This window comes from Theropithecus gelada, chromosome 20, assembly GCF_003255815.1.
Source record: "Theropithecus gelada isolate Dixy chromosome 20, Tgel_1.0, whole genome shotgun sequence".
Taxonomy (NCBI): domain Eukaryota; kingdom Metazoa; phylum Chordata; class Mammalia; order Primates; family Cercopithecidae; genus Theropithecus; species Theropithecus gelada.
The window spans coordinates 52,339,584-52,366,754 of record NC_037688.1 but is presented as its reverse complement, the minus strand read 5'-3'; the positions used below and the strand labels follow the sequence as shown (position 1 = coordinate 52,366,754).

Sequence of the window (27,171 nt, the reverse complement as noted above, 5' to 3'; positions counted from 1 at the left end):
GGTTTGGAGAGTTCCTTCGGGCTCCCAATAAACTTGTCTGTGGAGGCCTGGAGAGTTTCTTCAGACCCCCAATAAACTTGTTTAGTCCTAAATGGGTCCTATTAAGAATTCCTGGCCACGCGCAGTGGCTCACGCCTGTAATCCGAGCACTTTGGGAGGCCGAGGTGGGCGGATCACGAGGTCAGGAGATCGAGACCATCTTGGCTAACAAGGTGAAACCCTGTCTCTACTAAAAATACAAAAAATTACCCAGGCGTGGTGGCAGGCGCCTGTAGTTCCAGCCACTCAGGAGGCTGAGGCAGGAGAATGGCGTGAACCTGGGAGGGGAAGCTTGTAGTGAGCCGAGATTGCACCACTGCACTCCAGCCTGGGCGACAGAGCGAGACTCCGTCTCAAAAAAAAAAAAAAAAAAAAAAGAAAAAAGAATTCCTTCATTATCTTGTCATGCTTCAAGGCCCAGAAGAGGACTGGGCACAACTCTTGGTGGGCTTTTGTTACATTCCAGCCTTTGAGGAAGGGCGCTGGCTTTTTTTCTTTAGAGACAGAGTCTTGCTCTGTCACCCAGGCTGGAGTGCAGATGTGATCTTGGCTCACTGCAACCTCTGCCTCCCAGGTTCAAGTGATTCTNCACTCTTTTGCCCAGGCTGGAGTGCAGTGGCATGATCTTGGCTCACTGCAACCTCTGTCTCCCAGGTTCAAGTGATTCTCCTGCCTCAGCCTCTGGAGTAGCTGGGATTATGGGTGCCCACAACCATGCGCGGCTAATTGTTTTTTGTTTGTTTGTTTGTAGTAGAGATGGGGTTTCACTAAATTGGCCAGGCTGGTCTCGAACTCCTGACCTTAGGTGATCCACCTGCCTGGGCCTCCCAAAGTGCTGGGATTACAGGTGTAAGCCACCGCTCCTGCACAGCTTAGCTTTTAATATTTAACCACTCCGCATTGAAATAATTGTTATGTTAGGGAGGCCTGTGTTAGTGAGACCTGGCCTGCTACATTCTCGCATCTGTGGGGCGGGTACAGGAGCTACAAGGGCCGAAGAGGCACCTCAGCGTGGGGGCCAGGACGTGGGGCAGAGTGCAGCCGGGGTTCTGACTCCTGGGGTGGGAGACTCCCAGGGCATCATGTCTCTACCCAAGTCCAGGGGGATGATTCCCTTTTCCTCTTCTTAGATCCAGTCCCAAGACCCAAGCCAAGGGTGACCCTTCACACTGGCTCAGGCCTCTGCAGGCATCTTGGCTGAGGCTCCCCAAGAGGCTTGCCTACAGCCTCTGCGCAAAGCAGCCCAGCACAGACTCCCCCACCACAGAGCTCCCAACACAGAGCAGCCCAGTAAAGACGCCCCTAGCACAGAGCCCCCAACACAGAGTTCCTCAGCATATAGCCCTCCAGCACAGACGCCCCGAAAACAGAGCCCCCCAGCACAATCCCCAACAGAGCTCCCCAGCACAGAACCCCCAAGCACAGACGCCCCCCGCAGAGTCCCCCAGCACAGAGCCCCCAACACAGAGCTCCCCAGCAGATGCCCAACAGAGCCTCCCAGTGTAGAACCCCCCAGCAAAACCCCCTTGCACAGACACCTCCAGCACAGAGCCCCCAGTACAGAGACCCGCAGCACAGGAATCCCCCCAGCACAGGAATCCCCCCAGCACAGGAATCCCCCCAGCACAGGAATCTCAGCACCGGGACCCCCAGCACAGGTTTTCCTCCAACGCCTGTCAAAGGTGGGCCCCGGGGCTCCCAGGACCCTGCTCGCACATCGCGGCTGACCCCGCAGGGCCCTTGGGACCTGCCGCCAGCAGTCTGAGTCCGGTGCCCCGGGACTCACCTAGCCTCCAGGCAGCAAGGCCTTTCCCGGGCCGCAGGGCGCTTCGTCCGCCTTGGCCTCGCGCCGCCGGGGGCTGGGGCGGGGTTGCTGCCGGCTCCGCCCCCGCCTGCCAGCTTCCCAAAGGGCCCGAGCGCTGCCTCCGCCGCGTGTCCCGGGGTTGGCCCGAGCCCGTGCGGGCCCTTTAAGGGCCGGGGGCGTGTGACGGGCCCGCCCCCTCCCCGCAGCGCCCGCAGTCCGTTAAGTGCGAGCCCGGGCGCAGGGGCCGGATCTGGCCGGGGGCCGGCGGTGGTGTGGAAGCGGCGCGCCATGTACACCATCACCAAGGGGCCCAGCAAGCTGGTCGCGCAGCGCCGCACAGGTGCGCACGGGCCGGGGGACGGGGACGGGAACGGGGACGGGGACGGGGCGGGGCGCGGCGGCGGCTGACCGCCCTCCGGTGCCCGCAGGTCCCACGCAGCAGCAGGTGGAGGGCCGGCTCGGCGAGCTCCTGAAATGCCGGCAGCCCGCGCCGCCGACCTCGCAGCCCCCGCGGGCGCAGCCCTTCGCGCAGCCGCCGGGACCTTGGCCCCTGTCGAGGTGAGACGCGAGCGGCCCCGGCCCGGCCCGGCTTCCCCTCCCCCGCCGGCCGCCCTGGCGCGGAGGGTGACCTTGGGGGAAATGTTAGTGAGGTCCGGCCACGTGCTGCGGGCGGGGCGAGCGCGGCGAGCGCTGCGAGCGCTCCGGCGGCGGGGGGTGCGCGGGTCCTGCCCACTACGCGCCCGCGGGCCTGCGCCTCGCGCTTCCGCCTCACCTGGCCGGGCCCGGGCCCCCAGCGGGGAGAAAGCCGGCCCGCTCTTGGGTCGCGGGGGCTTCTAGCGGCCGACGCCGGCGCTTCGGGCGACCTTGGGCGGCGGCTGGAACCCTGACGTGCAGCAGGCCCAGGCCACCGTTCGCGGAGAGCGCCGGGCGCTGCTCCTCAAGGTCTCCCGGCTCTGCCCTTGCAGAGCGCAGTGGGGGAGACGTGCGTGTGGTTCCGTCGGGCAGGGCCTCTGCCCTCCTCCGGCCTTCACCCCAGACACCCTGGGGCAATGGGGCCTCCTCCCCTTGCTTCTGCCTTTCCTAACCCAGTGCTCTCCCAAGACCACAGGCGCCTCAGTCCAGCCACTGTGGCCTCCCCTTGGAACCTCAAGGGTCCCAGTGGGCAACACCAGGCCCACTGGCTGTTGTCTCTCTTTTTTTTTGGAGACTGAGTCTTGCTCTGTCTCCCAGGCTGGCGTGCTGTGGTGCGATCTCAGCTCACTGCAACCTCTGCCTCCCGGGTTCAAGCGATTCTCCTCCCTCAAGCTCCTGAGTAGTTGGGACTACAGGCGCCTGCCACCGTGCCCAGCTAATTTGTATTTTTGTATTTCACCATGTTGGCCAGGATGGTCTCGATCTCCTGACCTCGTGATCTGCCCGCCTCGGCCCCCCAAAGTTCTGGGATTACAGGTGTGAGCCACCGCACCCGGCCTGTTCTCTTTAAGTCCCCATCTGAGGTCCTCTGTCAGCCAGTGAGACATGTGGGAGTTGAGTGGACTTCACCCCATGTGCGGCAGGGCTGGAGGAGCCCTGGGCAGGGCAGGGTGTGTGCTGCCCTCTGCTCCCTGGGGTCACCCACCTCCCCACCCCCAGGCCCCAGTGCTGGGAGCTTCTGGCAGCAGTGGGACCTCTGCATGAAGCCCCCACCCTGCTCCAGCACCTTCTTGGGGCAACCACCTTCCCTCTGTCTTTTTTTTTTTTTTGAAATGGAGTTTCGCTCTTGTTGTCCAGGCTGGAGTGCAATGGCAGGATCTCCACTCACCGCAACCTCCGCCTCCCAGGTTCAAGCGATTCTCCTGCCTCAGCCTCCTGAGTAGCTGGGATTACAGGCACGTGCCACCACACCCAGCTAATCTTGTATTTTTAGTAGAGTCAAGGTTTCTCCATGTTGGTCAGGCTGGTCTCGAACTCCCAACCTCCAGTGATGTGCCCATCTCGGCCTCCCAAAGTGCTGGGATTACAGGTGTGAGCCACCGTGTCTGGCCAACCAACCCCCTTCCCTCTGAACCACCCCACCCCACACTGCCACCCATCTCCCTGCCTCATTTTATTTTTTTCTTTCTGAGACAAGGTCTTGTTCTGTCACCCAGGCCGGGGGGTGCAGTGGTGCAGTCATGGCTCACTGCAGCCTCAACCTCCCAGGTACAAGCGATCTTCCCACCTCTCAACTTCTTGAGTAACTGGGACGATAGGCGAGCACCACACCTGGTGAATTGTTAAATTTTATGCAGATGGGTCTCACTATGTTGCCCAGGCTAGTATTCAATTCCTGGGCTCGAGCAATCCTCCCGCCTTGGCCTGTGGAAGCGTTGGGGTTATAGGCGTGGGCCACTGTGCCTGGCCCTGCCCTGCCTTTTTTTCTCCTTGCTGCTTTTCGCTACTCCTCATCCCTCACTGACTGGGTGCAGGAGGAGGGTGTCGGGGTCCCTGCGCGTCTCCTCTGGTGCACCCGGAGGGTCAACTCTTGTCATCCACGACGTGTGCTGGCTCTGGTTCCTGCCAGGTACAGGTCTGAGCACTGCCCATGACGGTGACAGGCCAGATACACCTTTGTTTGTTTTTGAGACGGAGTCTCGCTCTGTCACCAGGCTGGAGTGCAGTGGCGTGATCTCGGCTCACTGCAACCTCCCCCTCCCGGTTTTAAGTGCAACCCCAGCCTCCCGAGTAGCTGGTATTACAGGTGCCCGCTACCATGCTTCGCTAATTTTTAGTATTTTTAGTAGAGATGGAGTTTCACCATGTTGGCTAGGCTGGTCTTGAACTCCTGACCTCAGGCGATCCGCCCTCCTCGGCCTCCCAAAGTGCTAGGATTACAGACATAAGCCACCAGGCCCTGCCCAGATACACCTTTGAAAAGTTCTTCCTCCTGGTGGGAGACGGGTTGGGAGGCAGTAAGATAAACTAAGGTGATATAAGTCATTGAGGAGATGAAATGGGGCCATGTGGTCACCTGACCCCAGGGCAGATGGAGGGCATGGGGACTGCCACAGGAAGGGACAATGGGATGAACCCCACAGGGCGAGAAGGGGCAGCCTGCGAGAGACGGGGGGGTCTGAGGCCCAGTGAGGGCAGGCTGGTGGGTTGGCTTGGGGGGTGTACTAGGTCAGGGCCGTGGACTCTGTTGTTGGATTTGCGATGATATCCTAGCGTTGCCCCCACTCAGCATGTGATGTGCTCAGGTGGATTCTCTCCCAAGCCCAGCTTCATGGGCTGAAAAAAGGGTGAACTGTGGAGGGGAGATGAAAGGATACACTCCACAGCCTTCAGCTCCCTGGGCTGAAGTTTGCCCGGAGCAGTGTCCCTGGAAGTGGGAGAGGTTGGCAGTGGTCCACAGGTGCACGCTGGGTGGGTGCCCTTTCCCCAGAGAGCCTTAGGTAACCAGAGCCCCTGGGGCGGTGCCTGCCTCCCGGGGCCCATCTCAGCCCGAGGGCCGCCACCTCCGCCCTGCGATTCACAGCCCCTGGCGATGTTCTTCTCTTCTTAGACATTGATAATCCAACCGCCAAGCTTTCTTGAGTTTTTGGCTTTCCAAGATGGGAGTGGGTTGCAGGCAAGAAGGCTTTCCAAGTGGACAAACTTTATTCCCTCTGGTTTGTGTAGAAACTCAGGCAGCGGGCAGGCCTGGGAGGTGCCGGTGCCCCTGCCCCTGTCCCATCTCCACCACCTGCACGTTTTAAGATCCTCTGCGGCCACCAGACCCTGCCAGCCCCGGGGCCGGCGGGACCCTGCGCCCCTCAAGACGCTCCTCTTTATTTTAGTGCCCCTCTCAGCTGAGGAGGAACCGAGAGCGGCGCTGGGGCACCTGAGCCCAGGAAGGCAAGCAGGCCGGCCGGGACCGCGAGTGCCTGGCGGAGCAGGCGCAGCCCAGGACTCCCGGCTCCCACCTCCGGCTGTAGGTGCGGCCCCATTCCCTCCACAGCCCTGTGCCGGGCTTTGTGTGCTAGGGCTTGGCCAGCTGGGGCCGCCCATCCCTGCCCTAGGCCCTGCTGGCCTGGATGGGCCCAGGGACCTGCTAGATGTTGCGTGCGGCACTGCGGGAGCCATCTCATTTGGCATCGCCCCTTGTCTGGGGCTGGTGGGGAGTGAGTGAGGGTTATAGTCACTCTCCCCACTCAGGGACTGCCTATCCCGGCACCCAGTGCTCATCCCATGGGACCTGGGGGCAGCCAGGGAGAGGGCAGAAGCCCCTCGTTCCCGTCCAGGTCCATCCGTCCACGGAGGGAAACATGGAGATGGAGGCGCTTCTGTGGGGCGAGAATGTGGCCCAGAACTGCACCCAGAGTGGGGGTTTTGGGGCAGAGAGACATGGTCATGGACCGGGTCGTGGCTCAGGTCAGAATCTGGGCTGCTGATGGGATGCAGGTGGCAGCACGGGCACCTGCAAGACCCTTGGAGGGGCACGGAGTGGGGCCCGACCAGGGGTCTGGGACACTAAGACTGAGGCCCCCACCCTACAGTCACTCACTTCCCTCAGGGCAGAGGGCTGCAGGTGTAAGCTGAGCTGCCGATGACTTGGGGCCTGCAAGAGAGAGGCCTGGGCCACTGGCTGCTGCAGGTGGCTGCTCTCTGGGGTTCAGGAAGTGCTTAGGCTGGCCGGGTCTGGGGACAGTGGGCTGGCCCGGGGCTGCTCCTGAGTTCTGCCAGGCAGCACCGGGCCTGGGACGGGCACCAACCATGTCCGTCTCCTCCCTTCCTGCAGTCCAGGGCCAAGGCTTGTGTTCAATCGTGTGAATGGCCGGCGGGCCCCCTCCACGTCCCCATCCCTCGAGGGGACCCAGGAGACCTACACACTGGCCCACGAGGAGAATGTCCGCTTTGTGTCCGAAGGTAGCGAGCGGGGCCAGAGGGTGCGGCCCAGGCTACTGGGTGCAGTAACATGGACCCGGGATGGCCCCACTTCAAGCTGACCCCCAGCCGCTGCAGGGCTGTGCTTTTCCTTGGCACTCTGCCCTTGTGTCCTGTGACCAGCCCTGTGTGGGGCTGGAGTCCAGGGTGACCATCAGGCCCTGGGTGGGCGATGGGGTGCCTGGGACCTGGCTCAGCCCGACTGCCCTCCTCCCACAGCCTGGCAGCAGGTGCAGCAGCAGCTGGATGGTGGCCCAGCCGGTGAGGGCAGGCCAAGGCCTGTGCAGTACGTGGAGAGGACCCCCAATCCCCGGCTGCAGAGTGAGCCCCCCAACCCTGTCCTCCCAGGAGAAACCCCCCAGTCCCTCTGATCCTGACCCAGGCCCTGCCAGGTTCCCACCCCAGGGGATGAGGGAGGGGACTCTTGTGCAGAAACTTCTTCCCAGCGCCTGCTGCACTCAGAGTCCGGGTGAGTGGCTTGTGGTTAGCTCCAGGGGAGAGACGCTGGCCAGCCTGGGAGGCAGCATCACTGCCCAGCGTTCTCTGCCCACAGACTTCGTGCCCATTGACCTGGACGAGTGGTGGGCACAACAGTTCCTGGCGAGAATCACCAGCTGTTCCTAGTGGCTGCTGGGAGAGGGCGCTGCTGCACAGCCGACCTGTGGCCAGGAGAGAAGCATGATGCCCCACCCACCCACTGCGCCTGGCTGGGTGCCGGCCACACCTGAAGTGCCAGCATTTGGACTTTTGCACCTGTTGTTCCCTTGGCCCGGCTGTCCCAACCAAGCTGCCATGGCCAGGGGCCGAACCCATCTGACCTCAGCCCTGCTCACTGTGCCCAGGGACCAGCGACCGGCCCCTGGGGCTGGTGGGGAGGAGCTCCAGGCTAATAAAGCCAAGAAACTGCCTTTTTGGAGTGTCTTTGACTTGGGAAGGTGTAGGGGAGTCCTCATGTCCAGTTCCAGTCCGCAGCCTGGGACACCTAGGCCCAGCACAAACTCCCCTTGTAGCCCTGTCCCCTCAGGCCCTTGGCTTCTCACCCAGCTGCCCTCTGACAGGTGGGAGGAACGTTGGCCGGCTCACCTTGCTTGGAAGTCTGTGTACCCCACTTTGCCCCTCCTTCCTCTCCCGTTGGCGTTGACTGGGACCAGAGCCGAGATTCAAGGCCTAAAGACATGAAAAGGTCCTGACCACCTCCCCCCACCACCAGGATTGGGGCTATGTCTCAGAACGCCAGGCCCCATTCTGAATCCGCGGGCCCGGCCGCGGGACACTGAGCGAAGGAGTGCGTGGGGAACCTGCCAGGGCGAGCACGGGCGCCAGCACTACCTTCCCTGATGAGCTGGGGTGACCCAGCCCACCTGAGTCAGGACCCAGGGTACCCAGGTGTGGACCAGGGGCCTCCGGACAGCGAGAGAGCGGCAGGGTGAGGCCCGGCTGTCCGTGGCACGGCCAGGCCTCAGTGCGACCTCGCCTTGCTGCTTGCACGCGGCAGGAGCCCCGGCCGAGGCGCTGACAGGTGGGCAGGGGGGAGGGTCCGCAACCTGCCCGGGCTTCGAAGCCGGTCGGGCTAACACGGGGCTGCCTCGGGAGGCCCGCGGGGCATAGGGCAGCGGGGTCAGCTGCCGGAGCAACCCTGGAGGCTGCCGACGTCAGCGGGGTGCTTACAAGCGGGAAGTCACGTGGCCAGGGTGCCGCCATGACGGCGGAAGTGATGGCGGAAGTAGCACCGTTGTCAGGCAGCCGTTGCCAGGCGCCGTGCTGCATGTCTCGCGCTGGGCGCGCGGACGCTAAGGCGGGAAGCTCGAGCGGCGCCATGGCCCGAGATAGCGCGCGGCGGGCGCGGGTCCCGGGTTCCGGGGTTCCGGGGTCCAGGGTCGGCGGCCGGGGTGCTCAGGGCCCCCGCCTAGGCCCCGAGGCCAGAGTCCCCGCTCGGGCAGAGTACCGCCTGCCGGGCGCCCACCCTCGGGCTCCCGGAGCTTGGCTTCCCTCGGGCGCCCGGACTCGTCCCGCCCGCCTCGCTGGCGTTGGCGTCGCCGGGGAAGGCGCGGAGAGCCCTGGCCCCACCGGCTCCTGCCTGGTCCCCGAGGCCCGGCCCAGCCCCTCAGTGGCTCCGGCTCGCGGGGCCGGGCCCCCTGACGCCCGCCGCCCGCTCCCCGCAGCGTGGCAGCACCCGTTCCTCAACGTCTTCAGACACTTCCGGGTGGACGAGTGGAAGCGCTCCGCCAAGCAGGGGGACGTGGCCGTGGTGACGGTAGGCGGCGGGGGCTCGCCCGGAGCCCACACCCCTGCCCTGCCCCGCCCCCGGGAGAACGGCCCCGCCCCCGAGGGGTCCCCTCGCCCCCGCTGCACTTCTCCTGGTTGCTGTCGGTGACGCGGGCTCCCGCTTCTCCAGGACAAGACCCTGAAAGGCGCCGTGTATCGCATTCGGGGCTCAGTCTCTGCCGCCAACTACATCCAGCTGCCTAAGAACAGCACCCAGTCCCTGGGGCTGACCGGGCGGTACCTGTATGTGCTCTTTCGGCCCCTGCCCAACAAGCACTTCGTCATCCACTTGGATGTGTCCACCGAGGTACACAGCCCGCGGCTGGGGGCTGCATGGGAGCCCCAGCACCCCTGCGGCCCGTCTCCTCAAGGCCCTGCTCCGTCCCCACAGGACAACCAGGTCATCCGTGTGTCTTTCTCCAACCTCTTCAAGGAGTTTAAATCTACGGCCACGCGGCTCCAGTTTCCCTTCGTCCTGGAGGCCAGGACACCCCAGAGAGGTGACACTGAGATGGGGTGTGGATGGTCCAGGACAGGCGGCTGGAGAGAGCTGGTGCAGGCCCAGGGAGGCTCCTCTGTGGCCTGGGGGACAACCTGGCGGGGGCACAAGCTCACAGTTCTGGGAGTCGGGCTGTCAGGATGGTGGGCGCTGACCCTGAGTGCCTGTCCTGCAGATCTGGTGGGTTTGGTCCCCCATGGAGCCCGCTGGACCTTCCTGCAGCTCGACCTGCAGGACATTCTCCTGGTTTACCTGAACCGTCGCTACGGCCATCTCAAGAGCGTCAGGCTGTGCGCCAGCCTGCTGGTCAGGAACCTTTACACCAGCGACCTGTGCTTTGAGCCTGGTGAGGGCCGCACCTGTGCTCCCCACTCCACGTCTCACCCGTGCTGTCAGCCCTGGAGAGGCCCGAGTCCAGGGTGCTTCGGAAAGTACAGTACTCAAGCTGTGCTCTTTCTGAGCTCTGGCCAGAACCCCACCCCGGAGGCGCCCAAGGGTGGGGTGGTGGCTGGGCTGGTGGTATGGCGGTGCCTTGGCAGGTGCCCCGTGCTCAGGTGGCCAAACAGCCTCCCTTGACCTGGAACAACCCTGCTCCTTGTAGCCATCTCTGGGGCCCCGTGGGCAAAGCTGCCCGTCACTCCTATGCCTCGGGAAATGGCTTTCCCTGTGCCCAAGGGCGAGAGCTGGCATGACCGCTACGTCCATGTCCGGTGAGTGGTTCTGCTTTTTTCCACGGCGGCCTTGGTGGTGGGAGGGTAGGTGGCCCTTGGGCCCCCAGACGCTGACTGTTCCTCTGTCTGCCAAGGTTTCCAAGCGACAGCTTGAAAGTGCCTTCCAAGCCGATTGAGAAGAGCGGTTCACCTCCTGAGGCAGGTGGGCCTGTGGGGTCAGCGGGGACCCAGGTTAAGGCCTGTAGGGTGCGTGGGGCTTGGTAGGAGAGGGGAGGGTTGGGAAAGGACCTAGTGGTGTACTGGCTGCAGCTGGTGCAGGGACCCAGGGAAGGCTGTAGGTTGTCCGAGCTCCCAGAACCACATGGGTGCGAGGTCTGTGTGAGGGGTACCTGGGGGCCCCAAGCTTTCTAGCTGGAAGAGGAGGGTTTCAGGGCCTAGGGGGGAAGTGGGATGCTGGCTGTGGGTCCTGCAGAGCCTGTGAGGCTGGGCCACTTGCTGCTGCTTCTCCCCAGGCGTCTGCATAGCTCACCCCTGGGTCACTGGGGGTCTTTGCTCTGTTGTAGTCCTCCTGGGGCCGGGGCCACACCCTCTTCCTTGCCCAGTGGCCTCCAGCAAACCTGTGCGATTCAGTGTGTCTCCAGTGGTCCAGACACCCAGCCCCACAGCCGTGAGTATCCCCTTCGTTCTCTGAGATGGGGTTGGGGCGTGACGGCCCAGGGCACTGATGGGCACTTGTCCCCCAACAGTCCAGCCAGGCCCCCTTGGCACCCAGGCCCTTCCCAGAGGTCAGCCTGTCCCAAGAGCGCTCAGAGGCCTCCAACGCGGATGGCCCCGGTTTCCATAGCCTTGAGCCCTGGGCCCGGGTGAAGGCCTCTGACATCCACACGGCTGCTGCCGGCACCCACGTGTTGACTCACGAGTCGACTGAGGTGCCTGTGGCCCTGGAGGACGCCGGCTCCTGCAAGGTGAGTGCCCATCCCACAGCAGGCGGGCTCCGGCGATGTGTGGGCTGGGGCAGCTGGTAGCCTGCCACGAGGTGCATTCAGGACGAACGTGTCTCTGACGGTCTCCTCTGATTCAGCCTCGTGAGGCTGGCGGGAGGCAGCTTTGGGGAAGAATCTCTGTCCACAAAGAGTGAGGAAGCCCCAGGTGGTCTGTGGGGGACCCTGGAGGGTCTGGCAGTACAGCCGGAGTCCCAGCTTCCTCCCTAGCACACCACGGGAGCTACCCAGGACCAGGGCAGTCTTCTTGAGAGGCAGGACCCAGTTAGGGCTTGGTGGGGCCTAGAGTTGGTCAGGGGCGTTCTGGGGGCCTGGCTGAACCTTCCAGGGCCTTGATGTGAATGGCTGTTTCAGCGCTTCCTCCCGGACCCTATCCTGAGGCTCAAGGGCGTCATCGGCTTTGGGGGCCACAGCACCAGACAGGTGAGGCTCCTGTGGCTGTGTCCAGAGCAGCTCCTGTTGGCTGCCTTGAGCGCTGATATGGGACAGGGAGAAAGGAGAGACCTATGTCCTGTGGTGGCTGTGTGGGCTCCCTAGCCCCCTCGGCACAGCGATCCTGTCCCCCTGCAGACTGCTGCTTCCCGCGTGCTCAGGCATCTGCCCCGCCCACAGCTGCTGTCACCTCCTGGTACCAGGGGGCTCTCAGGGTCACGGGCATCTCTTACTCACTGGCTGGGCTAAGTGTTCCCCCCGAAGACCCAGAGCTCTCACGTCTTTAGAGCTCTGATGGTCCAGACCAGCAGTGTGGGGCCAGGCTGTGGGCACAAACTGTGGGTCCCTGATGGGTGGCGAGGGCCTTCTAGGAGAGGAGCCCCATGGCAGAGGAGGTGGCCTTCCCCTCTGCCCCAGTGGCCTTGGGCCCTTGTCAGGCCCTGCTGGGTGCCTGCTCTGAGTGTTTGGGGGCCCTTTGGCTTTTTGTTATCCCCACCCCAGAGTTTCTTGCACTGGAGGCGGGGCTTAGAGGACAGGCGTCTGTGCGTGTGTGTACACGTGCCTGCTTGTGTGTTCCAGCTGTTCTTTTGACATCTGCAGCCTGTGACTCGTGTGTGTAGTGTGTGCAGGGTGTTTTCTCTTGTTCCTGGGTGGCTGTGTGCCCAGGTGTGTGTGCCAGGCCTGCCACCCCCTCTCCCTCGGCTGGAGTGGGAGGTGAAGCTGACCTCCCAGCAGCCAGGAGGGGCCTGGCATAGCACCAGTCCTAAGCTCCCTGCCCCCTTGTGCCAGGCCCTGTGGACCCCAGACGGGACGGCTGTTGTATACCCCTGCCATGCGGTCATCGTCGTCCTACTCGTGGACACGGGGGAGCAGCGCTTTTTCCTCGGCCACACAGACAAGGTGGGTGCTGCCCGGGCCCAGGGCAGCTCGCACCTGCAGCCTCTGCACCCTCCCTCACCCTTCTGCCTCCTAGGTGTCCGCCCTGGCGCTGGATGGCAGCGGCTCACTATTGGCCTCGGCCCAGGCAAGGACCCCCAGTGTGATACGGCTCTGGGACTTCCAGACCGGGCGGTGCCTGTGCGTGTTCCAGAGCCCAGTGCATGTCGTCTGCTCCCTCAGGTGGGCACAGGTCTGCCCCACGCAGGGGGTGGGGGTCAGCCCAGGCGACACTGACCACCTCCCCCCTGTTCACAGCTTCTCTGACAGCGGATCCCTTCTCTGCGGGGTTGGCAAGGACCGCCACGGGAGGACGGTAACCGGGCCCTGGCCGGGGACTGGGGGCCGGGGGGGCCGTCCTGATGCACGCAGGCAGCTTGAAGGGTCTTGGTTTTCTGAACATCTCGTGTGATCCTGGGTCCCGGCTCTGTGCACTCCGGTGTTCATGCCGCCCACCTGCTCTCTACAGAAAGCACCAGCAGCTCACATTTCTCACGTGTCTTGGTTTATCGGCCATTGGAGTCGGTTTAAGTCAGCATTTACACACCTTGCCTCGTTCTCTCTGCTGGTGATGCAGTTACGAGATTTTCACGTGGCAGAGCCCCTGCAGCTACCCACGCTTGGGCATCAGTGGCACGTCCACACAGCCAAAGCGCCTGGTGTCTCGGTGGGGGCACTTTTTTAGAATACTTTTTTTTGAGGGAGGGCCTTGTTCTGTCACCTAGGCTGGGATGCAGTGGTGCAGTCATAGCTCACTGCAGCCTCGACTCCTCCCTGACCTCCCTGCCAGCTGGACTCAGGCCATCTTCCTGCCTCGGCTTCCCAGACAGCTGGGCCACAGGCGTGGGCCACTGCACCTGGCTAGCGTTTTGCTTCTTTAACTTTTTGTAGAGATGGGGTTTCATTACATTGCCCAGGCTGGTCTCAAACTCCAGGGCTCAAGCAGTCCTCCCACCTCAAGCCCCCCAAAGTGCTGGGATCACAGGCATGAGCCACTGTGCCCGGCCACGAGCTGCTTTTTATCTGCCTTCCAGCTTGCGGGTGGGTTTTTACTTCTCTGTGGATGGGATGCAGCACTCAGCATCGTGGGTCTCTGTAGTCGTCCCAAAGCTGCCACATGTCAGGGCGAGAAGATGGAGGGGCTGGTTTCCTTCCACCCTACGCAGCCGCACGCTCAGAGGCTGGTCTCTGCGTGAGAGAAAAGCCACGTCCAGGTGGGGCTCAGCTGGGCCTGGCAGAATCAAGGCGGCACTGACTGGCCCTGCTGTGCGGGCTCAGCCTGGGCTTGTTGCAGATGGTGGTGGCCTGGGGCACCGGCCAGGTGGGCCTCGGTGGTGAGGTGGTTGTTCTGGCAAAGGCGCACACTGACTTTGACGTCCAGGCCTTCCGGGTCACCTTTTTTGATGAAACCAGGTGATGCAGCTGCCCATCCACGATGCTGGGAGAGGGTCTGGGCCCGGAGTGGGGACTGGGGCCTGGAGTGGGGACTGCGGCCCGAGCACCTCCCCCTGGCTTGGGGACCGTCGTTCCCAGCCTTGGTTGTGCATCACGTCTCCTGGCGGGTCAGGGCACTGCGGGCTGCTGCGGTGCTCAGTTCTCATTCCTCGCAGGATGGCATCGTGTGGGCAGGGCAGCGTGCGGCTCTGGCGGCTGCGTGGCGGGGCACTGCGTTCCTGCCCCGTGGACCTGGGGGAGCACCACGTGCTGCAGTTCACCGACCTCGCCTTCAAGCAGGCCCAGGACGGCTGCCCGAAGCCCTCAGCTGCCATGCTGTGAGCCCCTGCCCTTCCCCACAGCCTGCCCCAGCGTGGGGGCCCTGGTGCCTGGTACCCTGAGGGCCTTACCTCCCCTCTTGCCTTCTTGGGCAGCTTCGTGTGCAGCCGCAGCGGCCACATCTTGGAGATCGACTGTCAGTGCATGGTCGTGCGGCATGCCCGCCGCCTGCTCCCCACACAGATTCCAGGCGGCCCCCACCCGCAGAAGCAGACCTTCAGCACAGGTGAGAGGGCTCCTGCCATATGGCGAGGGTGGCAGGGACACTGAGGTACTGACGCCCCCCGCCCCCAGGGCCCGGCATTGCCATCAGCAGCCTCAGCCTCTCCTCGGCCGTGTGTGCTGTGGGTTCTGCGGATGGCTACTTGCGGCTCTGGCCCCTGGACTTTTCCTCCGTGCTCCTGGAGGCAGGTGAGGTTGTAGGCACGCTCCTCCAACTCGGGAGAGCCTCGCCTGGATGCTGGGGCAGGGAAGGGCAAGTCCCTGGGGCTCTGCTGTCAGCCGCCCTGGCTCCTGGCTGCACAGGGAGCCACAGGGCCAAGCGACGTGTCCTGAGCCCTGGGGCGGCTGATGCCAGGGTGGCCCACAGGGCAGCCTCACGGAAGGGCTTGGTGGGCCATGGGTAGTGGGCGAAGCCCCTCAGCCTGGGTCCTGCCTAGCCTCGGAGTGGTGGTCTCAAGGGAGCTGCATCTTGCAGCCATGTGGAGCCCGGGACTCTGAGCAACAGGGAGTGCATTTGCTGAGGTCTTGGGAACCTGAAGCCTGAGCAGTGGCTGCCCAGGGTTGGCTCTGGCATACCACTCACCCTGGGGTGGCCCTGGGAGGTCCCTGACCCCACCCCACCCACAGAGCATGAGGGCCCCGTCAGCTCAGTCTGTGTCAGCCCCGACGGCCTCCGTGTGCTGTCCGCCACCTCCTCGGGCCACCTGGGCTTCCTGGACACGCCGTCCCGGGTATACCACATGCTGGCTCGCTCCCACACCGCCCCAGTGCTGGCCCTCGCCACGGAGCAGAGGCGGGGACAGCTGGCCACCGTGTCCCAGGACCGCACTGTCCGCATCTGGGACCTGGCCACCCTGCAGCAGGTATGGTTGGTAGGGGCAGCGCGGCGGGGAAGGCCAGGAGGTCGTGAAGCAGGGGTTTATCAGCAGGGGTGAGGGGGGCCTATAGGGACCTGGTCTTTCCAGGCTGTGTCGGCCCGGTGGGTTTGGGCCTCCTGGAGAACCTCTGGGCCCTTGTGATCCCTGCCCTCCCCTCAGCATGGCCCCCGTCCCACAGCTGTACGACTTCACATCATTAGAGGAGGCCCCGTGCACCGTCACCTTCCACCCCACAAGGCCAATCTTTTTCTGCGGCTTTAGCAGTGGGGCTGTACGCTCCTTCAGTCTGGAGGCCGCTGAGGTCCTGGTGGAACACACGTAAGTGCCCAGCCAGCCACCAGCCCCACGGAGACCCCGTGGTGGAAGCTGGGGTGGCCAGCCGGGGGTGTTGTGCAGGATGGCCAGCGCTGGCCGGAGCCCCACCCTTTGCTGCCCCACGGGGACTTCCGTGGCCAGGCTGGTTGGCTGGAGGTCGAGGGACCCTGTGGTTCTTGGGGCTTCACGTCCTAGCTGGGCTTTGGGGCTGGCGCCAGCGGGGTCCCTGTGTGTACTGCAGGTGCCACCAAGGAGCCATCACCGGCCTGACCGCCACCCCTGACGGCCGCCTGCTCTTCAGCTCCTGCTCCCGGGGCTCCCTGGCCCAGTACAACTGTGCAGACCCCCAGTGGCATGTCCTCCGAGTGGCAGGTTGGGCCCCCCGCAGCCGCTCCAGGGGACTCCTCCAGGCGGGAGAGGCCTGGGTCTGGTGCAGGCCAACACCTCGACACACGTGCCGGTTTCCTGGTCCACTGGCTGGGTCCTGTGGGGCGGCATGGCTGCCTCAGTCACCTTGTCAAGGCCCTAAGATTGTGGTTTAGCATTCCCCGGCCCCCAAGGCCAGAGGTCAGCCCAGGTCTGTGCCCAGGAGGAGGCAGGCAGCCCAAGCTCCAGGTCAGCAGCTGGGGTCAGACCCAGCCACGGGCACCTGACCTGTCCTGCGGCCACCATAACTTGGGCCACCTGAGTGGTCACTTGTGACCACTGCTAGCCCACAGGGATTCCCAGCTCCCCTGGCAGCGCCTGGCACCCACTGGCACCTTGGCATTCCTCTGCCACTGTGACGCATCTGCGCTCCTGGGCTGGTGTTTCCCGAAAGTGGGGGCAGGGGCAGCGGCCTCCTTGGGCCCTGGCCACGTGTACCCTGGCGCTCCCTCCCCCCAAGCTGACCCCTGCCCCACCCCATGTGGCCACAGCGGACATGGTATGGCCGGATGCCCCTGCGAGCCCCAGCACTCTGGCAGTCAGCAGGGATGGCCGCCTGCTGGCCTTCGTGGGACCCTCCAGGCACACAGTGACAGTCATGGGCTCGGCCTCCCTGGATGAGGTGAGTCTGCAGCCCTCCTGGGTCCAGGGAGACTGGGCCATGAAAGGCTGGCTGCAGGGGCAGGAGGGAGGTCACAGCCACTTGAGCAGGACCTAGGCCCTGTCCCGCCTCCTGTCACAGTACACATCAGCCATGTGGGGTCCAGGTGCGGCCAGGTTCCTGTACAGGGCAGGTGCTGCCTGGGTGCCGAGTGAGTGTCCCCGGAGCTTCCCTCCCAAGCCTGGCCCTGGGTGGCACCAGCTCTGCCTGGGGACCTGATTGTTGGCCACTTGCCGCTACCCCAGCTGCTGCGAGTCGACATCGGCACTCTGGACCTGGCCAGCGGCCGCCTGGACTCAGCCATGGCTGTGTGCTTTGGCCCTGCAGCCCTGGGCCACCTGCTGGTGTCCACCTCGTCCAACAGAGTCGTGGTGCTGGATGCTGCGTCAGGCCGCATCATCCGGGAGGTGAGCCTCAGGGCTGCAGCCCGCCGACCTGGCCCTCCCTGTGCGGTCCAGGCCCAGCCTCTGTGCCTGCAGCCCCTCCAGCTGGGTGGGGGGCCATCGCCACACCCGCAACGAAGGGAGGCCCCAGGCTGCCAGCCACTTTCCTGAGACACAGCATTTCCCAAGAGCACTGTGTTCCAGCTGCCCGGTGTCCACCCTGAGCCCTGCTCCTCCTTGATGCTCAGTGAGGATACGCGCTTCCTGCTGATGGCCGCTGGCCGGGCGGTCAAGGTGTGGGACTACACGACACAGGCCAGCCCAGGCCCCCAGGTGTGTGCGTGGGGAGGCAGGTGGCTTTGGCCATCAGGAAAACCTCAGGTGGCCCGGGAGACCCCTGCAGGTGTGCGTGGGGGCAGGGAGAGCAGAAGGTGAGAGGTAAGAGTGACCCCCCAAGGACCCCCTGTGCCTCCGGGGTCTCACGCTGTGTGGGGCTCACCGCTCCCAGGGGCTGGGCACACGGCAGCATCCATGCCCTGCCTCAGGGTCCCTGTGTGTGACGCCGATACCTCCAGGTGTACATCGGCCACTCGGAGCCTGTGCAGGCTGTGACCTTCTCTCCTGACCAGCAGCAGGTCCTCAGCGCAGGGGATGCCGTCTTCCTCTGGGATATCCTGGCCACTACTGAGAGGCAAGTGCCTACTCTCAGCTGTGTCTGCTTAGGCCCCCCAGACCCTCCTGAAACCCGCTCTCCTCCCTCTCCAGCAACCAAAGCTTCCCTGGGCCCTCCCCAGCCTGCGAGGCAGGTGAGTGGCTGTGCTCAGCAGGGGGGCAGGCGCTGCGCTGACTCTGGGGCTGGTCCTGTGTCTGCCCAGCGGCCCTTCCTCTTCCTCCCCAAACATCACAGGGCTCTTTATTCCCCAGGCTTGGGCACAGGACAGCTAGAGGATGCTGCGTCCAGGGCCAGCGAGCTCCCCCGGCAGCAGGTCCCCAAGCCATCTCAGGCATCTCCACCACGGCAAGGCATTTGTGCCAGGCCTCCCGAAGGTGGCGATGGTGAGCAGCAGGGGTCCTGGGGGAGTGGGGGGATTCGGGTCTGAGGACACAGGCCCAGTGGCAGCAGGTACTCATGCACGTCCAGCTCTGGGGTGCAGGTACCATCACTGCTCATCAGGTGGGACACAGTGGGGAGAGGGGACGTGGGCAGCTTTTCCTCTTTTCATTGGGCCCAGGCACCTTCACCACGTCGGATGAGGAAGGACCCTGTGAGGAGAGCCGTGACCCCGAGGGGTCACTGCTCACGGAGAAGGAGGCCGGCAGGGCTGGAGACGGGGCCTGGGCTGCGGCAGTGGGCTCCTGGGGGCTTGCCCTATCTCCCCGTTCCCCCAGCCAACCCTGTGAGCAGTGGAGGGCAGGGCAGGGGCGCTGGTGCCGGTGCAGGGACCTGAGGGCGGTCGGTGAGTCCACCGTGTGAAGAGGCGAGGTCACCTGCCTGTACCTGTGGCCCCGGCCTCTGCCCCACTATGCATTCTCACTGTGTGGTAGACCAGGGCCTTGCGGGGAGACTCGGCATGTAGTGTGTGGGGTCTCTGAAGAGCTGCAGAGCAGTGTGATGCCACAGGCTCTGCCTCCTCCCTGCTAGGTACCAGCGACACCAAGAATTCGGGGGCCCCACGCACCACCTGCCCGGCTTCCCACAAGGCCTTCACACCTGCCAGGGCCAGCCGCGGCCCCCACTCTGCCAAGGTGGGGAGTGGTTTCTGGGAGCCCTCTTTTTCCCCAGCAAGCACAGAGGCCCCCCCAGGGCTCCCCAGCACCTCCTCAGGGTTGTTTTTGATCTCCAAAGGTGATGCTGTGGCCTTCGGGCACCTGTCTCCTGGAGGCACCTTCATCCCGCACCCCCGCCCCTGCCCTCCACCGGCCTCCAGACGGGACCCTGTGGTGGCCTCCTGCTGACCCGCCTTCCCCTCTCATCCAGCAGCTGCCCTTGAGAGCCCCACGGGCCTGTGTCCCTCCTGGCCCTGGCACACCGAGTGCCCACACCTCCCACCCCTGCTTCCCCATCTATGCCCCTGCGTGCCCTCTGCAGCTGGCCTGGGTATGCCCCAAAGCAGCCTCCCATGTGCAGGCTTTGGGGCCCAGGTGGCCATGCTGGGCCCCAGCAGCATCCGGGTCTCCTTCCTTGCAGGGCACTTCCCTGCCTCCCGCCAGCATTGAGTGGCTGCGTCTGAAGGCTGTCGTTGGCTACAGCGGGAATGGGCGGGCCAACATGGTCTGGAGGCCGGACACAGGTGGGGGCGCAGAGCTTACCCCCAGCCCCAGTCCAGCTGTCTCGACCCCAAGGCCAGGCCCTGGCGGCATATGAGCGCCAGCCATCAATGTGGGGCTCTGTTCTCCCGGTAGCGCCTCCTGGCGCTCCAGCCCAGGTCCTGGGAAGCACTTTGGCTGCCGGGTGGTGGGGAGGGCGCGCCTGTGCCCGGGATGATGCTAACCCCTTGGCCCCGCCCCGCGGCTTGGCGAGGCCCCGCCCCTGTGCGGCCCCGCCCCCAGGCCCCGCCCTCTCTCCGCACAGGCTTCTTTGCCTACACTTGCGGCCGCCTGGTGGTGGTGGAAGACCTGTACTCCGGCGCCCAGCAGCACTGGCCCGGCCACCCTGCGGAGATCTCCACGCTGGCCCTCAGCCACAGTGCCCAGGTGCCCGCCTACGTTGCCCTCCTCCTCACCCAGGACCACTGTGCCTGGCAGAACCCAGCTCCCGGACCAGTGCGGGCTCTCACCACCACAGACGGAGCCGATGGCCACCCCAGCCTCCACTCCAGCCAGAGCTGGCAGAGCTGAGGTGGGGCCAGCGGCCGCAGCCTCCCCACTCACTGCATGTCCTCTCGCCTGCCAGGTCTTGGCCTCTGCCTCGGGCCGCAGCAGCACGACTGACCGTTGTCAGATCCGCGTCTGGGATGTGTCTGGTGGCCTCTGCCAGCATCTCATTTCCCACCATAGCACCACTGTGCTGGCTCTGGCCTTCTCACCAGATGACAGGCTTCTCGTCACATTGGGTCAGTGGTGCGGGGGTCGGAGGCCACAGGCTTCCCTAGACCCTGGAGGGGGGGCTGCACCTGTGCACCTGACGTGGCTGCTGTGTGTCCTTCCCAGGGGACCACGACGGCCGCACCCTCGCCCTGTGGGGCACGGCCACCTATGACCTTGTGTCCTCCACCCGCCTCCCGGAGCCGGTGCATGGCATGGCCTTCAACCCCTGGGACGCCGGCGAGCTCACCTGTGTGGGCCAGGGCACTGTCACCTTCTGGCTCCTGCAGCAATGCGGGGCAGACATCAGCCTTCAGGTGCCAGGTCACCTGCTTGGTGTTTGGGCCCAGGGGTCGTTTTGTGGGGTGGAATCTGACTGGGCCCCGGGACACCACTGACCCATGGCTACTCGTACCCTGCCAGGTGCATCGAGAGCAGGTCCCAGAGACAGTGGGGGCTGGAGAGCTGACCTCACTGTGCTACGGGGCACCCCCCCTGCTTTATTGTGGCACCAGCTCCGGCCAGGTCTGTGTCTGGGACACGCGTGCTGGCCGCTGCTTCCTGTCCTGGGAGGCAGACGATGCTGGCATTGGTGAGTGCCCTGCAGAAGCCCTGTGGCCCTCAGGACGCCTACCTGGGATCCTCAGAACTGGGGCAGAGGCCTCATCTCCAGCCCTGGCGTCCGGGCAGCCTTGTGACCCAGGGCCTCTGGGAGGGCGGCCGTGGCCCCTTATGGCTCCTCCTGCTCCCAGGGCTGTTGCTGTGTTCGAGCTCTCGATTGGTCAGCGGTAGCAGCACAGGGCGGCTTCGCCTGTGGGCTGTGGGGCCTGTGTCGGAGCTGAGGTGCGAGGGCTCGGGTGCCAGGTGAGCTGTTCACCCCCGTGTGTTTCAGCTGCAGGTGGGTGTTGGTGTCCCTGACCGGGGCTTGCAGCCAGTGCCCCTCGGTAGACTGCCCTTCAGACCAGCCGTCTGCTAGCCCCTCCGAGGGACAGGCTTGGGTGTGGCCTGGGCCTCGCTGGCTGCCATCGAGGACGGGACGGGCCCAGAAGCCCCAGCTCCATGGGCTTTCTCTTCTCCGCCGGGAGGGCACAGCCAGGCCCCAAGACGCAATGCTGAAGGCCCTGCCTCAGCTGGGGACCCCGCTGGCTCTTGTCAGCCTTGAGACCCGCTGTTCTCTCCTCTCTCCTCCTCCCCTGCACACTCAGGTCCAGTTCTGTGTTCATGGAACGTGAGCTGGTGCTGGACGGGGCTGTGGTGAGCGCCAGCTTTGATGACAGCGTGGACATGGGCGTCGTGGGCACCAGAGCGGGCACGCTCTGGTTCATCAGCTGGGCCGAGGGCACTAGCACACGTCTCATCAGTGGCCACAGGAGCAAGGTGAGGGACTTCCAGCCTGAACAGAGGCAGGGCAGCCGAACCTGGCGCCCTCCTGCCTGCTGGCCCCATCTCCGCCAGCCCAGATTATTCCAAGTCCTGCGGTCAGTGGCTCACAGCGGCCGCCTTGGGGTACACAGGAGGAAGGTTTTTTTTTTTTTTCTCTTTTTTTTTGAGACGGAGTCTCGCTCTGTCGCCCAGGCTGGAGTGCAGTGGCCGGATCTCAGCTCACTGCAAGCTCCGCCTCCCGGGTTCACGCCATTCTCCGGCCTCAGCCTCCCGAGTAGCTGGGACTACAGGCGCCCGCCACCTCGCCCGGCTAGTTTTTTGTATTTCTTAATAGAGACGGGGTTTCACCGTGTTAGCCAGGATGGTCTCGATCTCCTGACCTCGTGATCCGCCCGTCTCGGCCTCCCAAAGTGCTGGGATTACAGGCTTGAGCCACCGCGCCCGGCCAGGAGGAAGGTTTTGGGTGTGCACGTCCCTCGGTACCATCCCAGTTGTGTCTGCACCAGGGAGTCGCCTGGCAGGCCTTGCAGGTGTTCTCAAACCGTCCTTTCCATGCTATTGCTTTGCGTTTTTTTGTTTTGTTTTGTTTTGTTTTTTAATTGTCAAAGAAACCACATTAATCCGGGTGTGGGGGCTCACGCCCATAATCCCAGCACTTTGGGAGGCCGAGGCAGACAGATGACCTGAGGTCAGGAGTTTGAGACCAGCCTGGCCAACATGGCGAAACTCTGTCTCTACTAAAAATACAAAAATTAGCTGGGCCTCCTGATGTATACCTGTAATCCCAGTTACTCTGGAAGCTGAGGCAAGAGAATCACTTGAACCCAGTGGGCAGAGGTTGCAGTGAGCCAAGATTGCACTACTGCACTCCAGCCTGGGCGACAGAGCAAGACTCCATCTCAAAGGGAAGAAAAAGATTAAAAACCCCACATCGTCTGTCCCCGCACCTCCCATAGACTGGCTTTGCTGACTCAGTCTCGTGGGCTCAAGAGGTCAGGAGGCCGGGAGGCTACTGGGTCAAGTTCTGCTCTCTCTGGGTCAGATCTGGTCAGGTTCTGGTCGGTGTTGGGTCCAGTTCTGTAAGGCCCAGCTCTGTCCTGCAGCCTCCTTGTGCTGGAGCCATGTCTCCAAGAAGCACACAGCACTCACCTCTCTGGGACCACCTGGCCTGGAAGCTCCGTGGCCTCATGGGGTTGGGGCAGCCACCATGTTGCCCCCTCACCCGCCAGCTGCAGCCTTAGGAGAGGTGGCCTCCTGGGCTGAATTGGGGCAGCAGGACAGGTGCCAGTCCTTCCCTGCTGGACCAGGTTTCTGGTGTGGTGTTGGTCCAGCAGCTGCGGCCACGGGCTTCCTCCTGTGGGTCTAAGAGCTCTGCGTGTGGTCAGCTGGTCCCCACAGGGATTGATTGTTCCTTGATGCCGAGTCCCATCTTCCAGTTGTCCCTCGCTTCTTTCTTTAGACACCTGTCTTTAGTATTTGAAGATGACGATAGCCAGCAGAGGAAGTTGAGTGTGAGACGGGTGAGGGTTGTTTACCTTTCTGGCAGCAGGTTTGTTGAGGTATGGTTGTCATAGCATGAGCTCTGTGCACTTCAGTAGGTGAGTTTCAGCATATTCAGCAGCTGTGGAACCAGAGGAAACCTTGTGTGTGCCTGTTCCTCGGTCACTCTCCGTTTCCCGCCTCCCCAGCCCCTGGCAACCACTGAGTGGCTTTCTGTGTCTAGATTTTCCCGTTCAGGATGTTCTGTAGGAACTGGCTCACCTGGCTTCTCTCCCCAAGTGTGGTTTCCAGGGTCATCCCGGCCGCTGTGTGTGCCAAGCCAGTCATTACTCTTTACGGCCAAATACTGTTCCATTGTATGGGTAGATCATGCATGTGTCCACCCACCAGGGCCGGGAAATTCAGGTCCTGAGTCCGTGACCTGAGCCTGTGGTCGCTGGTGGCCTCCCTGTGATGTGGAAGTGTAAGGAATTCCGGGCCCCGCCTGTATGGTTCTGCCCGCGCCCGGACTTCACCATTTCCTTGCAGGGCCCAGGGCCCAGGGCCCCTCCTGGGGAGACAGACTGAGACGTCCTGGTCTGAGTCCCTGCAGTCCCTCATCGCTCAGCTGAACTGATTTTGTTTGCTTGTTTGAGATGGAGTTGCTTGTCACCTAGGCTGGAGTGCAGTGGCACGATCTCAGCTCACTGCAAGCTCCGCCTCCTGGGTTCACACCATTCTCCTGCCTCAGCCTCCTGAGTAGCTGCGACTACAGGCGCCTGCCACCTCGTCTGGCTAGTTTTTTTTTGTATTTTTTAGTAGAGATGGGGTTTCACCGTGTCATCCAGGATGGTCTCAGTCTCCTGAGCTCGTGATCCGCCCGTCTCGGCTTCCCAAAGTGCTAGGATCACAGGCGTGAGCCACTGCGCCCAGCTGAACTGATTTTCTTAATGAAGTGCATCGTGGTCTCACTTGCACGTAAAGTCCACATTTGGTGCCGGCTGCGTCGCTTCCTCTCACTAGTGAGTGGCACCTGTGTCTCCTTTCTGCCAGTCCAGCAGTCCCAGCTGTCAGTGGCACCCACATAATAACACGTCTGCCTTTCCCCCCGATGGGCACGCAGCGGTTTTGGGAGGAGAAACGTGACTGCGTGGCGTACTCACTGCAACCAGCAGCGTCTGTGCTTTTTTTTTTTTTTTGAGACGGAGTCTTGCTGTGTGCCCCAGGCTGGAGTACAGTGGCGCGATCTCGGCTCACTGCAAGCTCCGCCCCCCCGGGTTCACGCCATTCTCCTGCCTCAGCCTCCCGAGTAGCTGGGACTACAGGCGCCCACACCATGCCCGGCTAGTTTTTTGTTTTTTTTTTAAGTAGAGACAGGGTTTCACTGTGTTAGCCAGGATGGTCTCGATCTCCTGACCTTGTGATCCGCCCGCCTTGGCCTCCCAAAGTGCTGGGATTACAGGCTTGAGCCACCGCGCCCGGTGCGTCTGTGCTTTCGACCTCGTTCTGCAGCCTGCTAGGGACACACGGCCACACTGCTGTGTTTGAGGTGCCGTCAAAACAGCTTTCTCCTCAGTATCCCACCGAGTTTGACTGGCTAGTACGCTTGCTTTGGTTTGGACTCACCCAGATCTAGCGCAGGGACGCACACGGGAGGCCGGAACTGCTCCTTTTCGCCATGTGGAGTTGGCCGGGGCCAGGGGCACATGCTCTGGTTTGGACAGCCCGGCCCTGGGGGCTGGAATAGGAAATGCCTGTGTCCCTTTCCCCTGCCAAGCGGCCAACACTCCCAGCCTAGCTACGGCTTCCCTCAGGTGAACGAGGTGGTCTTCGGCCCCGGAGAGTCCCACTGTGCCACGTGCAGTGAGGACGGGAGTGTGCGGGTGTGGGCCTTGGCCAGCATGGAGCTTGTGATCCAGTTCCAGGTGCTGAACCAGGTGTGTGGGGAGTGCCCAGGCTGGGGATGGGGTGAGGGCCTGCTCGCAGGGGGCCTGGCGTGCGTGGGGCAGCTGTATCCTCCCTCTGGCCTGAGTGTGTGTCCCCAGGACCCCTGTGAGTGCTGAAGTTTCCCCACTGTGGGTCCCCAGAGCTGCCTCTGCCTCGCATGGAGCCCCTGGTGCTGTGGCCACCCTGAGCAGCAGCGGCTAGCGGCAGGCTATGGCGACGGCTCCCTGCGCATCTTCAGCGTCTCCCGCACGGCCATGGAGCTCAGGATGCGTCCCCACCCGGTGGCGCTGACCACTGTCACCTTCTCCACCGATGGTGAGGAGTTGGCTGTGTGGGGGATGGTGCCGTCCTCACCTGGCCCAGGTCCAGTCTCTGGGCTGGGGGCTCACAGGGTGACGGTGTGGTCCCAGGTCAGACTGTCCTTTCTGGAGACAAGGATGGGCTCGTGGCTGTGAGCCACTCCCGCACAGGGATGACCTTCCGTGTGCTGAGTGACCACCAGGGCGCCCCGATCTCTACCATCTGTGTCACACGCAAAGAGGTAAAGCAGCCCCAAGAGCCAGGGAGCAGGGGCCGGGGTGCTGGGGGGGGGCAGGCACCATCTTGGCAGAAGGCACATATCAGCCTTCACCCACTCCATTCCCAGTGTGAAGACTTAGGGGTGGAGGGCACAGACCTATGGCTGGCTGCCAGTGGGGACCAGCAGGTCAGCGTCTGGGCCTCCGACTGGCTGCGGAACCGCTGTGAGCTCGTGGACTGGTTGAGTTTCCCAATGCCTGCCACCACAGAGGTAAAGCATGCTCCTGGCACTGTGGGTAGGGCTGGCGCCCGTCCACCCCACCACAGCATGCTGTGCCTTTGCAGACTCAGGGCCACCTGCCGCCCTCCCTCGCTGCCTTCTGCCCCTGGGATGGGGCGCTGCTGATGTATGTGGGCCCTGGCGTTGACAAGGAGGTGATCATCTACGACCTCTCCCAGAAGCAGGTACATGCACCTGCTGCTTGTCACTGGAGCCCCAGGGATCCAGCGTGGTGGGTGGGACCTGGCTGAGCCCTGAGCCCACAGGCCTGGAGCCTCACGCTGGCTGCCCACAGGTGGTGGAGAAGATACCACTGCCCTTTTTTGCCATGTCCCTGAGCCTGTCCCCGGGGACCCGCCTCCTGGCTCTTGGCTTTGCTGGTGAGTACTGGTGGATGTAGTTTGGGCCCGTCTTAGGTGGGGGCCATGTAGGCTGACTGGTGCCCTGCTCAAAGACAGGTGCCTCACCTGTGCCCGGGCTCCTCGTCTCTGGGGTGGGGTGAGGATACCTGCCCTAGAGAGGGTCCCGGGGTCAGGAGATGATGAGGCCGGTGAGGAACCAGGTACAACGCCCAGCACAGGGCCTGAATGCAGGGTGGCGGCGACTTTTAAGGAGGGACCCGGCCCAGCTGCGGGCCGACAGCCTGGCAGTGATGGGCCCCCTAGTCCCAGTGGCACGTGGAGGGCACAGCCAGGAGCCCTTGTAGCACCGGCTCCCCCGACCAGCATCACGCCCAGTGGGGACAGTCCGGGTGGGTTGGGGGAGCCCTCTGCGTGCTGCCTGGCCCTGACCCTGGCCCACCTGCGCCATCTGCCCACAGAGTGCATGCTGAGGCTGGTAGACTGTGCCACGGGGACTGCGCAAGACTTTGCTGGCCACAACAATGCAGTGCACCTGTGCAGGTTTACACCGTCTGCCAGGCTGCTCTTCACGGCCGCCTGCAACGAGATCCTGGTGTGGGAGGTCTCCGGCCACTGAGATGCAGCAGGGACTATGGTGCTGCGTGTCACGGCTGGTACCTGGACACAGGCTTGGCAGAGAAGCCAGGTGGTCAATGGCCTCATGCTGGGACAGGCCAGGATTCATGTAAATCGTCTGGACAAAGCTGTTGTGAATTTGGCCATCTGAAAATACTTTAATCTGTTGCCCTTTTGCCTAAGCAATTTTTAATATTTCTATCTTGTAATAAACATGGGCATTTATTGCCTTATTGCTGCATTGTTGCACCGGCTGTCTCTGGTCACTCCTGGCCTGAGCTCAGCCTCTGCCTGTCCCTTAATCGGCTGTTTGTCAAGGCTCCTGTAGTGCCCTGAAGCAATCAATGACCGTTCGGCCTGCCAGGGTTGGCCT

The 27,171-nt window shown here is 63.4% G+C and overlaps 2 protein-coding genes and 1 long non-coding RNA gene across 7 annotated transcripts; 2 read left to right on the top strand and 1 right to left on the bottom strand.

Moving 5' to 3' along the window:
• Window positions 1-1,913: 1,913 nt before the first annotated feature.
• Window positions 1,914-7,635, top strand: MCRIP2 (MAPK regulated corepressor interacting protein 2). 5 transcript variants are annotated; one of them, XR_003117033.1, is made up of 6 exons: window positions 1,914-2,183; window positions 2,272-2,401; window positions 5,641-5,774; window positions 6,582-6,709; window positions 6,947-7,048; window positions 7,281-7,633. XR_003117033.1 is itself a non-coding variant. In XM_025370168.1 (5 exons), exons 1-5 carry the CDS (start codon window positions 2,132-2,134, stop codon window positions 7,349-7,351), a joined length of 483 nt encoding a protein of 160 aa, XP_025225953.1. In that variant the 5' UTR covers window positions 1,914-2,131; the 3' UTR covers window positions 7,352-7,633. The 5 variants fall into 5 exon arrangements, 3 of the variants coding, with proteins under 3 accessions (XP_025225953.1, XP_025225955.1, XP_025225956.1); XR_003117032.1 differs by having other exon boundaries at window positions 5,641-5,778; XM_025370168.1 differs by lacking the exon at window positions 5,641-5,774.
• On the bottom strand, window positions 7,635-8,443 carry LOC112614050. The gene is made up of 2 exons (XR_003117034.1): window positions 8,089-8,443; window positions 7,635-7,776 (listed from the first exon to the last, which is right to left on the bottom strand). It is a non-coding gene; the product is annotated as an uncharacterized LOC112614050 (long non-coding RNA).
• A 35-nt stretch (window positions 8,444-8,478) lies between these two features.
• On the top strand, window positions 8,479-27,031 carry WDR90 (WD repeat domain 90). The gene is made up of 40 exons (XM_025370152.1): window positions 8,479-8,981; window positions 9,123-9,299; window positions 9,384-9,492; window positions 9,667-9,837; window positions 10,093-10,201; window positions 10,297-10,364; window positions 10,726-10,829; window positions 10,909-11,127; window positions 11,518-11,586; window positions 12,385-12,495; window positions 12,569-12,714; window positions 12,790-12,847; window positions 13,826-13,944; window positions 14,142-14,303; window positions 14,400-14,530; window positions 14,599-14,715; window positions 15,154-15,389; window positions 15,583-15,722; window positions 15,961-16,091; window positions 16,637-16,767; window positions 17,052-17,213; window positions 17,394-17,522; window positions 17,765-17,880; window positions 17,955-17,995; window positions 18,114-18,245; window positions 18,832-18,935; window positions 19,378-19,480; window positions 19,762-19,883; window positions 20,083-20,242; window positions 20,340-20,530; window positions 20,637-20,805; window positions 20,966-21,077; window positions 21,425-21,590; window positions 24,890-25,012; window positions 25,163-25,337; window positions 25,433-25,563; window positions 25,669-25,812; window positions 25,887-26,006; window positions 26,117-26,201; window positions 26,642-27,031. Exons 1-40 carry the CDS (start codon window positions 8,493-8,495, stop codon window positions 26,797-26,799), a joined length of 5,640 nt encoding a protein of 1,879 aa, XP_025225937.1. The 5' UTR covers window positions 8,479-8,492; the 3' UTR covers window positions 26,800-27,031.
• The last annotated feature ends 140 nt before the right edge of the window (window positions 27,032-27,171 follow it).